General features: G+C 48.6%; 1 protein-coding gene across 2 annotated transcripts in view; it reads right to left on the bottom strand.

The window, feature by feature from the left end:
* Window positions 1–14,340, bottom strand: part of ALPK3 (alpha kinase 3) — a 58,134-nt gene extending 43,794 nt beyond the window's left edge. Inside the window, exons 1-3 of one of the 2 annotated variants that reach the window (XM_066355567.1) lie at window positions 14,094–14,340; window positions 9,501–9,539; window positions 5,062–5,183 (exon numbers count right to left, since the gene is read on the bottom strand). In XM_066355567.1, coding sequence (XP_066211664.1) covers window positions 5,062–5,183; window positions 9,501–9,539; window positions 14,094–14,236 — 304 coding nt within the window. In that variant the 5' untranslated portion in view covers window positions 14,237–14,340. The remainder of the gene's footprint in view (window positions 1–5,061; window positions 5,184–9,500; window positions 9,540–14,093) is intronic. The other variant, XM_066355568.1, reaches the window with a different exon arrangement.
* Window positions 14,341–15,042: the final 702 nt, after the last annotated feature.

Raw genomic sequence — 15,042 nt, 5'->3', positions numbered from 1 at the left:
AAAGAACAGGACGCTATAGAGAGGATTTAAAAAGAGATCTTAGACGTTAAAAGTTCATAAGAAGAGTTGAAAGACAAAACTGAGGAAATGTCCCAGAAAGTAGAGCAGGAAGACAAATAGATGAAAGGGAAAGAAAGGATCTAAAAATGAAAGAATAATCCTAGGGAGCAGATATCTGCATGACAGGAGTTCCAGAGAGAAAGAACAGAGAAGAGAGGAGGAAGAATCAACACCAAAATAATCTCGCATTTCCCAGAACTGACGGTATTCAGTTTCCAGATTTGAAAGTGCCCAAGCATGTCCCAGGATGAAAAGAGACCCATATCAAGATACATCATTATGAAATAGCAGAACATTCTTACACACTTCCAGTGAGAAGAAACAAAATGGTCTCATGCAAAGAATTAGGAACCAAACTGTCCAACTGCTCCAAGCAGCAAAATTAGCAGCAAAAATGCAATGGAACAATCTCTTCAAAATTCTAAAGGAAAATTATGTTCAACTTTAACTTCTATACCCAGATAAACTATCAAGACTAAAGTAGAGAAAAAGCCTGACCAGGCGGTGGCGCAGTGGATAGAGCATTGGACTGGGATGCAAAGGACCCAGGTTCGAGACCCCGAGGTCGCCAGCTTGAACACGGGCTCATCTGGTTTGAACAAAAGCCCACCAGCTTGAACCCAAGGTCACTGGCTCCAGCAAGAGGTTACTCGGTCTGCTGAAGGCCCGCGGTCAAGGCGCATATGAGAAAGCAATCAATGAACAACGATGTTGCAACACGCAACAAAATAAAACGAATGATTGATGCTTCTCATCTCTCTCCGTTCCTGTCTGTCTGTCCTTGTCTATCCCTCTCTCTGACTCACTGTCTCTGTAAAAATATAAATAAGTAAATAAAGTTTAAAAAAAAAATAAAATAAAAAAATAAAGTAGAGAAAAAGACATTTTCAGACACAAGATATCTAATATCTACTTCCCTATACTATTCTTAGGAAGTTACTAAAAGTAAAATATAAATCAAGAAAGAGAAAAATGTGGAATACAAAACACAAAAAGATCGGTCCTGGCCATCTGGCTCACTGGGGAGTGTCGGCCTGGTGTGTGGAGGTCCCTGGTTTGATTCCTGGCTAGGGCACACAGGAGAGGCTCCCATCTGCTTCTCTGCCCTTCCCCCTAGCCTTTCTCTCTGTCTCTCTCTTCCCCTCCTGTAGCCAGGGCTCCACTGGAGCAAAGCTGGCCCAGGTGCTGAGGATGGCTCCATGACCTCCGCCTCAGGCGCTAGAATGGCTTTGGTTGCAACAGAGCAACAGCCCAAATGGGCAAAGCATCGCCCCCTAGTGGGCGTGATGGGTGGATCCCGGTCCGGCTCATGCTGGAGTCTGTCTCTCTGCCTCTCACTTCCGAAAAATACAAACAAAACAAAGCAAAACAAAAAAACCCACAGTAAATCTATTACAGTAGAGAAATAAAGGGAATCTACAGATGACAGTGAAGGGAGATCCTAGGATGTCAATTGTGCCAGATGAAGAGAGCAGCAAAATCATACTGGAGCAGAATGACTCAAAGGAGAAAGAGGTTGAGAGCTAGTCATTACAATGCCTCTTGCTGTTGGACCACCTTTATGACCTGCCAAACTACTGAAAGATGTCATTCAATAAAGCCATACAATAAACCTAGAAAAAGGAATACATTCAGGAAACTGAATCAACCCAGGAGAAAAGCAAAAGGAAGACCCAGGAGAATAGCTGTGGATCAGGTCTACGAGGCTACCAGTTCAGACAGAAGAATAGCGATCTGCAAGAGGGATGTCTCCAATGAAATAACTGACAGAATACTGACAATGAACTAACAGAACAATTATATTAAAAGGCTATTGGGGACCCTGGCCAGTTTGCTCAGTGGTAGAGCATTGGCCCTGCGTGTGGATGTCCTGAGTTTGACCTCCAGTCAGGGCATACAGGAGAAGAGCTCATCTGCTTCTCCACCTCACCCCCTCTCGCTTCTTTCTCTCTCTCTTTTCCCCTCCTGCAGCCATGGCTCAATTGGAGCAAGTTGGTCCCAGGCACTGAGGATGGCTCCATGGCCTCCACCTCAGGTGCTAAGAAGAGCTAGGTTGCTAAGCAATGGAGCAATGCCTCAGATGGGCAGAGCATCACCTCCATGGGCAGAGCATCCCCCCTAGTGGGCTTGCCGGGTGGATCCCAGTTAGGGGGCATGTGGGAGTTAGTCTCTGCCTCCCCTTCTCTCAATAAAAAGTAAGTAAGTAGCCTGACCAGGTGGTGGCACAGTGGATAGAGCATCGGACTGGGAATGCGGAAGGACCCAGGTTCGAGACCCCGAGGTCGCCAGCTTGAGCGCGGGCTCATCTGGCTTGAGCAAAGAGCTCACCAGCTTGGACCCAAGGTCGCTGGCTCCAGCAAGGGGTTACTCGGTCTGCTGAAGGCCCGCGGTCAAGGCACATGTGAGAAAGCAATCAATGAACAACTAAGAAGTCACAACGCGCAGCAAGAAACTGATGATTGATGCTTCTCATCTCTCTCTGTTCCTGTCTGTCTGTCCCTGTCTATCTCTGCCTCTGTAAAAAAAAAAAAAAAAAAAAAAAAAAAAAAAAAGTAAGTAAATAAATAAATAAATACATACATACATACATATATACAAAAAGGCTATTGGGGTTGAGGGCCCCGGATGGCTGGCTAAGTGGATAGAACATTGGCCCAGTTCAATTCAGGCCAGGGCACATAAGAAAAGCGACCATCTGCTTCTCTTTCCCTCCTCCCTCTCCCCCTTTTCTCCTTTCCCCTCTCACAGCTAGTGGCTCAATTCGTTCTTACATCAGCCCTAGGCACTGAGGATAGCTCAGTTGATTTGAGCATTGGCCCCAGATAGGGGTTGCCAGTGGATCCTGGTTGGGGCCAGTATGCAGGAAACTGTCTTTCTATGTCCCCTCTTACTTAAAAAAAAGAAAAGTTATTGGAGCCCTGGTCAGGTGGCTCAATGGATAAAATGTTGACCCAGTACACCAGAAGTTGCAGACTTAAGCCCCAGTCAGGGCACACAACTAAATGGAACTAAGTGAAATAACGAGTTGATGCTTCTCTCTCTCTTTCTCAAAATCAATGAAAAAAAATTCTTTAATTAAAAGGTTATTGGAAGGTGTTAGAAAAATTAGCAATAGATACCAAAAATTAATTAAATGAAAAACTAAAGAAAGTACTAACTTCAGGAAAAACAGAAGAAATACAATCATAGTATACTATAATGTCAGTTATGGATAATATTGTAAATGTATAATAAGGTAAACAGTAAATACTGATTTAAGTAAAAATCATGACATAAATATATTGAGAAAATAAGTGAAGGAAAGCGGAGAGAATTACGGTAAAGAGAACTAACTCCCCACCTACCACAACAGAAAGACTAGTTAGCGTCTAAACTTGAAGACTCAGAAGTTAGCAATATTCACATATTACTCAGTATTATGGAAATGTATGCATACCAGAAGCAGTAGCTAAAAGCTGAAAACGGTTGTTTCTAGGAAGATAAACTGGTGGGAGGGGTGAATTGCTGTATTTTGATATATGCCTTTTAATATAATTTGAAGTCTTAAATGATATGCATGTGTTAGTTTTATTTTAGAAAAACAAAATTTAATTTTCTTTAAAAAGGATTAAGGACTTTATAGGAAAATAGCATATGCCAAGCATGGAGTAACGACAGTCACATTTAACCTTTTAGTGCCACCGTATCCTTACGGTGAGATGCAGGCACAAGCAGGTGGCATCAGAAGCTGCAGAGCAAAAGTTGTATCTCCTCCTCACCAGCTTTTTGTGGGCTCTGGCAAGTCACCTGAACTATTCTAGTTTCCTTCTCTGTAAAATTCGACTAATAATAGCACTTAATTCACCAGGTTTTGTAAGAATTCAATGACAATGAAAACAAATGAATGTTGCAAAATGTGTTATGCTGTACAAAGGTAAGGGATGCAGGCACATCTCTGCGTCCCCTGGAATAGACAGTGTTCTCAGACCAGAGCTCAGAGGGTTCTGGGGAGGGGTGAGAACTATCCAGGGGAACCCAATCCCACAGAAGCAGTTTAGCTAACTGGGGCAGACAAATGCCCCAGAATAAAGGCATGTCACAGCTTGGAACCACCAATGCCTGATATAAATACGAGCTTGTGGAGGGAACCTTGATCTGGAACCCTTGAACTGCTGGCTGCACAGCTGGGAAAGGTAGGCATCCAGGGGCGAGTCCTGAAGGACCTGAAGTCAGGCTGATGCAATGTGAGACTGCGGGAAGGTCTGGGGGAGAGGCAATGCCCACGTCCAGTTTTCCAGTACGCTCACCCCTCACCCCTCTAGCCTCTCCTTCCAAGGAGCACCACTCTGCATCCTATTCTACTGACCTGTTACTTTCCAATTCTACCATGGAGCTCAGTGAAATGCAGATAATAACGGCCTTATTTTTGCACACTTACAGGGTACTTACCTGTATGCCAGGTATTATTTCAAATGCTTTGCAGGTATTAATGCATTTGGTTTCACAATAACCCTATACTATTATCATCCCCATTAGGCTATTTAGCCTACTCAGTACCACATAATCAAAAAGGAGACAAAGCCAGCATTCTAAGCCAGGCAGTCTGTGTCCAGGGTCTGCAGTCGGAATCACTGTATATCACTGTCTCTAGGCTTAAGACTCTGAGCCTTACACTTCTCAACTGTAAAATAGGGATGTTTGGGGAGATGGCTTCAAAAAACCTCTTTCAATTGAATTGCTTCTTTCCTTGAAACTAAGATTCATCAGTCGCATATGTATGCCTGAGAGTAAGGAACCTTTACTGGAGATGGGTTTTGAATAAGAGCAAGGTGTACATCTGGCTCCAGAATGGGAGGTGAAAGGGTCCCCAGCCCACACAGGGAAATTAAACAGGAGAGAAAATTAAGAAAACAAATATTAACTTGCACAGTATGGTACATACAGTCAGTCCCACTCCATGCCCGACCCCACAACCCCCTCGGACCCTGCTCTGTAGATGGAAAGTAAAGATGGCTTCATTACCTGTGATGATGCAGGTGAACTTGACGTCACTGTTCTGGGACACAGCTTGGGACTTGAGTGTGGTCTCGAATAGTGGCTGGGTTTCCTCTGTGAGCTGAGCAATGATGGAGCAGAAGGTGCTCCTAGGGAAGGCAAAGAACTATTCAGAGCAGCCTTGCCCCCAATACACCACAGCCTGGCGTTGTCCAAGGCAGCTTAAATCTTACCGTGTCCATCTGTCATCCCAGAACCATGGCCAGCACCTGACCAAGTCTCTCTTCAAGGAAGTCCAGGCCTCTTGGCCAGGTGGGGGAAGCCATGGTACAGGGGCTGAATGGAATCCTGACCTAGGCCCATTATAGTAGGAAGGCTCTGACCACAGGCCAGACCCTGGGCATGCCAGACACTGGCCTGGCATCCCCACTCCATCCTTATTAGGGGCTTTGCTTCACCCTCCAACTTTCATCTCCAGGGAAGCTTGTGCTTGGACAGACCCAGCCTCAGAGAGGGACACCCCAGCATAGCAAAGCCTCCATTCACACCAAAGAGGGAAAAGCTGGCCAACTCTCAAGGATACATAGGTCCTAGGAACTCAGGAGCCTATCCTAAAGCTTGGGCTCAGTAAAAAGGAAAAAAACAAACAAACAAAAATAACACCTGCATTTGCAAGCACAGACCCATAGCAGACAAAAGAATAAGCCAGCCAATGCCAGGGGTCTATACCCAGGTTCCTAGGGGTATTGGAAAAGAGAGACTCAAATGACCCCAAACAGGGCTATGGAGTTGCCATGGAAAGCCAGTCATGGCCTCCTGTGCCATCCCTGGAGACCACATGTTCAAGTGCACGACCAATCAGCAGGACTGCCAAACTACAAACAGCACTTTTAGTTCCTTGTGACAGTGCATCTCCCAAAATTCAGAGGCATTTGTGGGCTCACTGAGTCCAGTAGACTCACCAGTACTGCTCAGTATTGACAGTCCTCTCCTTCCTGGGCACAGGAAGCAAACCACTGTGCCAAACCTTTTCATCGGCCAGCAAAGACTCAATGCATCCCTAGGCGTGAAGCGTAACCACATAGCCAGGTTGTACGGTGCACAAGCTGTGCCCAGCCCTCCTCCCCCTCCACATTCACGCACCCTATAATGAGCAGCAGGGAGGACTGGGAGGAGTAAAGTGAAGAGAAGCAGTAGGAGCCATGATGAGAAAGACAAATCATCCAAAGCTGTCTTTCTCTGTGCCTCAGAGGAGGGGGTGGCCACCCACAGGAAGTGTGTGTCTCCCCATGACCTCTCCACCAGGAGTGGGCATGGTGAGGGTCTGTGGAGACAAGCAAACAAGAACTACAATCCTATACTCCACATTCAATTTGTCATTTCCGTGGCTATCTTTCTGAACTTGAGGTTGAGGAGAAAGGCTGCATCCTAGGAAGAGCATCTGGAAGCAAGTAAGACTTCTGGGCTGACAGGAGTGCAGCCATGGCTTCCCTCAGGAATAGAGATGCCTGGGCCTTCCGGACAGGAGCTTCCCTTACAAAGACTACCTAAAAAGGGGGCCCTGACCTCTCACATAACTGAACATTGAGTAAGGTCGGAGTTAGCCTTCTATGACACTCCCTGCAACACTCACCTACAACTCAGCCATCCAGTGTCTTTTCCTTTCCCTTCAATCCACTCAGAAACAGAGGGTCCTTCTGGACCTAGATAGAGTATCAAATCCCTGACATTCAGGAAATAGAACATCTGAAAACATTTCTTACTGCTCTCATATGAACAGCAATTTCTGACTTTGGGGAATATTTAAATCCCAAACTAGAGGAAACTGCCATGCCAAAAGCAATCAGACTTCTATGATTTTGCAACTAATTCAAAACATTCCTAATTATGTCCTCCCTGCTTAGTTTGAATCCTACCTTACTCATGAACATGAGCCTAGATCTAATATTCAGCTTAGGGTCTTTGGGATGAAGCTGCTTGAGCAAGTCTAAGAAAATAATTTCACAACTTATCCAAGTGAGAAAAAAATGAAAATCAAGCTTTAAAAAAAGTTGCAGACATAAGCACTCATGCTAGATATTCAACAACAGGTAGTTATTGCATTACTTTTTTTGAATGGGAAAGAACACTTACTTTCTCAAACTTTCTACACTACAATCTAAGCTATATTATAAAAAGTGTTTACCTTCGAAAATCAGTAACTGCTCAAAGGCATGCCTGGATGAAATCCCTCTAGGGGAGGGGTCTGGAATGTGTGTCGGGGAACAGTAACTGCATACACTGTCATGTTCCACTGAATGTCACATACTTTCTGTCCCCATCCTCCAAACCACCAGAACATGGGAAGGAGTCAGTGTGCTGCTTGCTTCCAGTCCCCTGGGCACAGGGGAAAGACAGGAAGTCCACACATCTGGAAATGTTCTGTTCCCACCCTGACACCTCCAAGTCCTTCCAACTCTGTGACTTCACAAGGCTATCACAGCTCAATCACGTGCTCTCTAGAGAACACTGGGATCACTGGTAAACGTGATGTTCAACGGAACCTAACTTTGCCCTTAGCTTTGGTTAATTTAACTCTCTTTAAATGAATTTCCAAAGTCGTCTCTCTTTCAGCACTGACTACGCTCCACTTTGAACTAGATGTAACACCCTTTCTTCAGTGGTGGGATTCAAATAATTTAATAGCCAGTCCTCTGCCCTAATGACCATTTTAAGTATTAAAAAAAGGTACACCCAAAGGTAGCTTATTATTTCATGCATTTAATACTTAAGAACAATAAAAGAGGTACACAAAACTACATTGTTACAAGAAAAAGTTTTAAAATATTAATGAAAAAATACTAAATAATACCTGACAAAAAACAATAAAACTGCCTGACCAGGCAGTGGCGCAGGGGATAGAGTGTCGCAGTGGGACATGGAGGACCCAGGTTAGAAACCTCAAGGTCACCGGCTTGAGCGCTGGCTCATCTGGTTTGAGCACGGGCTCACCAGCTTGAGCAAGAAGTCACTGGTTTGAGTGTGGGATCATAGACATGACCCCATGGTTACTGGCTTGAAGCCCAAGATCACTGGCATGAGCAAAGGGTAACTCGTTTTGCTGTAGCCCCCAGGGTCCAGGCACATATGAGAAAGCAATCAATAAACAGCTAAGGAGCTGCAACGAAGAACTGATGCTTCTCATCTCTCTTCTTTCCTATCTGTCCCTCTCTCTGACTCTTTGTCTCTGTCAAAAAAACAAACAAACCAAAAGACAAAAAAACTGTAATTTGAGATATTTCCATATTGCTTCTTGATTGGCGTCCTCACTTGCAATTTTTCTCGCCTGTGGACGGAACGAACATTACTAAGGGTGCTTAAAATACGCTGTTGCAAAGATGAACATTAAAAAGAGTAAGGAATGTAAATTTGTGATTTCCACATTGGGTGGCTACTCAGGTGCCCATCTTAGAGAGATCCCTGATTACAAGTGCCATTTTAACACCGGTTCACCAAACTCAACAAAAAATTAGGTATCAGTTCTGCTGAACCAGTGAGAACCAGCTGAATCCCACCACTGCCTTTCTTCCATCCAGAACAAGGTTTATTACTGTTCTCCCCATCAAAGGAAATCAACACAGTAGGTGGCTAATCACACATGTAGACATTATTAGCTATTGAGACTAGTTAGCTACTTAGAAATCCTTCTCTGTGTAAAGAAACTGAAGCCAATTCTCCCCAAATCTACCAGTCTAAGATAAGGACTAAGTGGTGGGAACAGCCAGGAAATGCTCCCAACTTTGATTCTAATAGTCAGTTTAGCCAGGGGTAGAAAGCCCTCCCCAGCTCAGAAAGCAAGAGGACAGTCATTCAATGGGTAAACCCCATCTGTGGCCTGCTCAGGCCCTGCCCTAGCTCTTCAGCAGATCCAGGGAACAAGCTCATGCAGGAATACACTAGCATGGTGTCCCCTGGCCTCACAGAATTCACAGTCTGCAGGGGTGGAGAGGAGCCAAAGGAAAGAAAAATTCAGAGTGAGGTGGTAGGAAAACTTAAGGGACTAAAGAAAAAAAAAAATCAAGGCAGTAGCCATGGTTATAAGATAGACAACAAGGTATCAAACCTAAGTATGTGGTTTCAAAAACCATGAAAACCAAGGATGAAGTGAGTCAAATGACTGGTGACTCCTCGTTCTGGTCCCACGATGCCTCTCCCAGGGGCACAGAGATATATAGTGCAGGCATCTCATAACCATTGCTTATTTCTAGGTCCTTGCACGCCTTTCAAATGGTCCATGCAGGCATCAGTGTGGCCTCTGTGAGACCCATGCTCACGTGAGTACCTCTCATGCCCTCCACCACCCACCCTCCAGACCTCCCCTCACCCCATGCAGCTCGTTAGTGCACAAGCAGTCACCCAAAGGCCCCTCAATGTCCATACCCAGAGGAAAAAAGCAGTCAGAGAAATGTAATGCAATGTGCATTTACCTTCCAGAGCTGGGGTGAGACAACCGGCTGCTTGATAAGCTAAGCAAAAACAGCAAATGGAATCATTAGGCCAAAAAAGCAAGGAGAGGAGGAGGCGAAATCAACAACAGTCCGCAAAGTATTAACCGGTCATCATCTGGGACCCAAAGGCCTTTCTATTAAAAGGGACCAGCTGTCTTAGTTGGCCTATTCCAGTTAGCAAGTGGCCTCACCAATGGACATCAGTCTATCTGAAACCAAGAGCTCATTAAATGCAGCAGAGTCTGGGGAAATGGTTAGGCAGAAAGGAATCCCATTGGGGCTGTGCTTTGAGAAAGGTGTGTCCCAGGCATGTCAGTCACTAACCCCAGTGCGGGGGTGGGGTAGGGTGGGGGGCTTAGCACTGCCTGCCAGCTCCTGAGCTCACAGCACACCAACCCACCACCCTGGGGCAGCCTCTGCTGCAACCCTTAGCCTTATGGGGAAAAGAGCCCCCATTCCTGGAAATCCCCTAACAGGCTGAGAAGGAGACAGGTGGCTTGGAGAACACCGACGATTAATGTGTTAAAAGTTCAGTTAAAGAGGCCACACAGGCAAACCAGCTGGGACAGTAAAGAAAAGGGATAAAACAAAGCAGTTAATTCAGCAGGAGCCAGGAGGCACCCAACTCAGTCAGACCAGCAAAAGGCCTATTATGCCTAGAGCCCTGACCATCCCTTCTGCCCCAGGGCAGCTGAGAGTGTGGGTACTAGCTGGGGGCTGTGTAGGCCACTGGGGGTTGAGGACAACCCACCTAGACCTGGCGTTAGTGGAAATCCAGCCCACTTGATATGAGCCAACTTTTACCTCTCCCTTCATCTTCCAAACACAACATCTGCAGTGAAGTCTAGCCGCCATCTCCCAAGGCTCTTTGGGAGACCTCAGGGGCCACCCCATCCACACACACTCCTTGCAGCTGTCCCTACCATGGGACTAGCTTCTCTTCATTGTCTGCAGCCCAGCCTGCTCAATGGCCTTCCCAGTCTACATCTCTAACCACTAGAAAGCTCCATTGACCGTCTTTCTCTTTATAACCAAAAACCCAAACTCATCCTCTACCTGAAAACATGGCTTCTGCTCCAGTGCTGGTGGTTGTGTATACCACCAGCACTCCCCCAAACTCTGAAGTTCTCAACCTGCCATTCTGGACTCCTCTCAGATTAAGTCATCAATACTTCTTGGCCCTTCTTTCTCCCTTTCTATTCCTGCTATTGTGTTCTGATCTACACTCTGGCTCCATATGTGATGACCACCTCAAACCCCTTCTCCTTCACCCCTCATAACACACCCCTCCTCTGAAAAAAAAAAGTTATAGTCCCTCTACCATATATTATACTGAGTCTCTACTCCTTGACTGGGCACGTAGGGCCCTCCCTGATCTACTCACACCCACACTACAACCATGGTTCTCTGCTTCCCAACACTCAGGTTCTACTGTAATCAGGTCTGTCCCTACCTGGCATGACACATCCATTCGTGGCCTCTGAGTCCTCACTTTTGTCCTCCCTGCTTGGAAAGCCCTCCTTCTTTCCTTCTGCTCAACTAAATCCTGCCCACCCAGCCTTCAAACCTAGCTCTTTTTGTAGCTTCTACAGCCCCTAGCACAGTGCTAGGCATCTGGTAGGTATTCAACAGCTATTTCATGGAAGGAATAAAGAGACAGAAAGAGGGAAGAGGAGGAAGAGAGGGAGGGAAGGAGGGAAAGGAAGGAAAGGAAGTGCATCTTTCAAACAGGAAGGGTCCTGCCCCACCCCCTGCCCCGAAGAAACTGCTGCTCCAGAAAAGATGGAAAGAAGAAAGCAAGAATGCAGCTGCCTTTGCTCAGAGCTTTAAAAGTCCTCTCGAGGCAGCGTGGGAGGAACCTCCCATGGTTCCAAGGCACTGGCCAACTCCATCCTTTCCTGACCATGAACTTCCTTTGCCTTTTTCCTCAGAATCGAGAGATTTCTCCTTTGGTGGGTCTGGATTTCTTCCCTGGGAAGCAGAGGGAGAGAATCAGCTAATTCAGAGAGGAAAATGACATTCCACAGCTTCCACCTGCAAATGGGCAAGGACTGAGCTAGAAGAGTGACCCCCTCCCTGGTTCTCTCCAGGGCTGGTTGAGATGCTCTGCTCCCTGGCCCCATTGTCCTGCTTTCTTTAGGCCCCACCCTTACATTGTCAGCCAGGTCAGGAGGAATCCTGGACAATGGAGGCACCATATCTTCAGAAGGTGGAAAATATGACTGTGTCCTGCTAATTGGGCCAGAACCAGGCTCAGGGAGCTCAGAGTCATAGAATTCCCCATTTATTGACTCTGTCGGGGTCAGAATCAGAGTTTTCAAGTGTTGGGGCAGAAAGGCCTAAAAGAGTTCTTAATGCCACCTTCATTTTAAAGGATAGGAAGTCAGACCTCAGGAAGGAAAGGTCTCTTCATAAAGGATAGAAGTGGGCCTGTGAAGAACCAAAACTGGCCATGAAAGTTAGGGGTCTCCATCCTTCCTGGCTTTCATACATTCTGGGCCATAAAAGGCCCTTGGAAAGTCTTGACCTAATGCCTCGGTTTCCCTGAAAGCCCTAGATAACCTGCCTGATCTAAGCAGAGCAGGTGTTACAAAGTTGCCTGTTGCTAATATCCTAGGTTCTAATGCCTCTCTGAACTCACTTGGTGGACCAGGGCTTCTGAAAAATGAAGGGGCAGGGACTTGAGTGTCCCTCAGAAATTAGCTATAACTGCATCCATCCAACTATGGTTGCTTAACTTACTCTAGCCGACACAGGCCTACTCAGGACCCTCCTGTCTATGGGGGTGAAGTTCCAGAGGGTGGACTTCGTAGGAGGCTGGACCTACAGTTTGGTAGGACTATATATATGTTGGATCTCTAACCCCAGTGGGCATAAGAAATACCTTTGAGCTGACTATGAAGTGGAAACCCCTCCAGGGCCGTGCACAAAAAGATAGGTTCTAGACCTGGGCCAAGACTCCTGCTCAGCCAGGCAGCTGGAGAGTGAACACAGTATCCACTCTCTAGCCTTTTTCCTAACAGCCCAGAGCCCTGGCCCTCCACTTCTGGTGGTTTTCAAACCACCCTTTCTCCCCTTCCTCCATTGCTGTCTCCAAGAAAGACCTGCTTCTCTCTCCTACTTGTTCCACTGTAATCGACAAAGGCCAGACATGGAAGGCAAAGCTCAGGTAAGTCACTGTCACAAGTGTGAGACAAGTGTGAGGTTCCTACAAGCTTCACCATCGACTGGAACGAGTGGCCAAATTTCACTCCAGTTTTTTTTGTAGAGCCGGTAATTAGGAGGAAGGGGCATTCTTTTCTGGCTGCCAGGGGCCTTGTCCAGACTGACTCAGTCCCTAACACAAGCCCTCAGCCCTGCTCCAGACATGTGACACCATTTGACGAGTTTTATGCAGAAACAGGTTCCGGTTACATTTGAACTTTCCGAACTCCAAGGTCAACAGAACTCAGCCAATTCACGAGGAAGTGCCTGGGACTTTTCCTAAATGTCCTTGATGCCTATTTTTGTGCTGTTTTAGGAACTGAGGACAAGAGGTGTCCAGACAGCTTCTCAGCGTGGCTGTTTTCTCCACCACAACAAGCCAAGTTCTGTTGGCTGTGACACCACCACTATCCCAATAGCCTACCTTCACAATTCCCTTTGAAAAATATGCTCTGACTTGGAGGAAAACTGAGCTGCCCACAGTGGTAAGGAAGTGTCCGTTTCCATGGCAATGCACATACATGTTCCTGTGTGTCTGTGTGCCTCTAAGTGCTTGTCTGCTTCTCTACTGTCTATCTGTGTCTATCTGTGTCTCTATACCTGTAATATCTGTGTCTCTATACTGTCTATCTGTGTCTCTATACCTGTAATAACCCAGGTTCTAAAACAAAGCACCCACACCTTTGTAACTCTCGAAGAGGGGTAATGGGCACATAGGTTCAGCTTCTTCCTTGGCAGCCTGCTCCCCCCAAACTGGACAGGGCGATTGACTCCCTCAGAATCACAGCTTGGGAACTTCAGACAGGGCCAACCAGCACCCCATCCCATCCCATCACCTCCTCAGCCCCATAAAGATCCCACAGAGTCCCGGGCCCAGAGGAAAAACCCCACTGGCGTAAATTTACTTCTTCCGGGTGACTCCCGCCCAGGCTAAGAGCCCCACTCTGGCGTCCCCCTTTCGCTCCCCCACATCCCCACACCCTCGTCCCCCCACCTGATGTATGCTCTCCCCTCCCTTCCAGCCCGGGAGGAATTTCAGGCGCCCTTATCGCTCACTGTGGAATCCGAGGCCAGGGAGTAGCCATTACTGGGTGAGGGGCCATGGGGCAGGAGGGAGCAGGGGAGAGAGGCCCTTGTGAAACCGCCCCGAGGAGGCCCTGTCTCCTCTCGCCCCTCGACCCTCGAGTTGCGCGAGGTCGGAGGCCCACGGGCTGTCAGGGCCCAGGAGGGACCCTGAGGGACGTGAAGGTCCCTGTGGCCTGGCCAGGTCCCAGGCTCAGGCCTCCGGAGGCCGGCCCCCACCCTGGACCTTGCTGCGGCCTCGGCCCTCCCGACGCGCGGCCCGCCGGCCCCCTGGCCGCCACTCACCTGGTCTCAGGCCGCACACTGAGCAGGTAGCTGCGGCTGGCGGGGCTGGGGGTCCACACGGGCCCGTCGTCTTCGCGGTCGCCCCGGGCCCAGGCCCGTCCGCCCGCACCCCAGGCTCGGCTGGGGGCCCTCCGCGAGCCCATGCTGCCGCCCGGCCCGGCCCGCCGCCACCCTACCCTGGCCCCGCGCGCCCTCCGGCCCGCGCACCGGCCGCCGCTCCCGCCCGTGGCTGACGCGGGCCCCTATTTATAGCCTGGGGACGGCTGTCACCTGCTGCTGTCCCTCCCCCGGCTGGCTGGGCGGCCCGCCGCGGCCTCTGAGACGCGGGGGGACGCAGGGCAGGCTCGAGGGGACGCAGGGCAGGCTCGAGGGGACGGCTGCGGTGCGCGGCTGCTCCCTCAGCGGGGGCCGCTCCCTCGACAACGCCCGAGGTGCGCGCCGCGTCCAAGCTCGGGGCCGCCCGGCGGCGGTGCAGGGGCACGGAGGGTCTCCAGGGCACGGGGCCCCAGGCTGCGGCCCGCTGCCCGCTCCGCTCCCGCCCGCTTTGCGAACGTGGAGGCTTGAGCTCTGGACCTCGGCGAAGCCGAAGGTGCTGAAGTACCGAGGAGCTGTATGGAGGGTGCGAGGCAAGCCCTGCGAGACCAGAGGCCCGGGAGAGGGAGGGGTCAGGAGGCTGCTCCGAGTTCAGGAGCTCGGGAGGGCCCCTCTTCCAGGCAGCAGCCAGGACTGACCCTAGCCTAGTCAGGGGCTGATGGTCCAGCACTTGGACAAACTTGCATACCTGTGAGCGACATCAGCCGCCTAGGAGACCAGAACATCTCTGGCTATGTGTCTTCCCTCCATTATCTAGCACAGATTAGGGGCTCAATAAACACTTCTGAAGTAATTGAACCTGCTTCTTCACCCCTTCAGACTCCATTTCCCAGCATCTGAGGGGGAAATGGGCTGA

Source organism: Saccopteryx leptura, chromosome 13, assembly GCF_036850995.1.
Source record: "Saccopteryx leptura isolate mSacLep1 chromosome 13, mSacLep1_pri_phased_curated, whole genome shotgun sequence".
In the NCBI taxonomy this organism is placed as follows: domain Eukaryota; kingdom Metazoa; phylum Chordata; class Mammalia; order Chiroptera; family Emballonuridae; genus Saccopteryx; species Saccopteryx leptura.
This window is presented reverse-complemented; position numbering and strand designations above follow the sequence as displayed.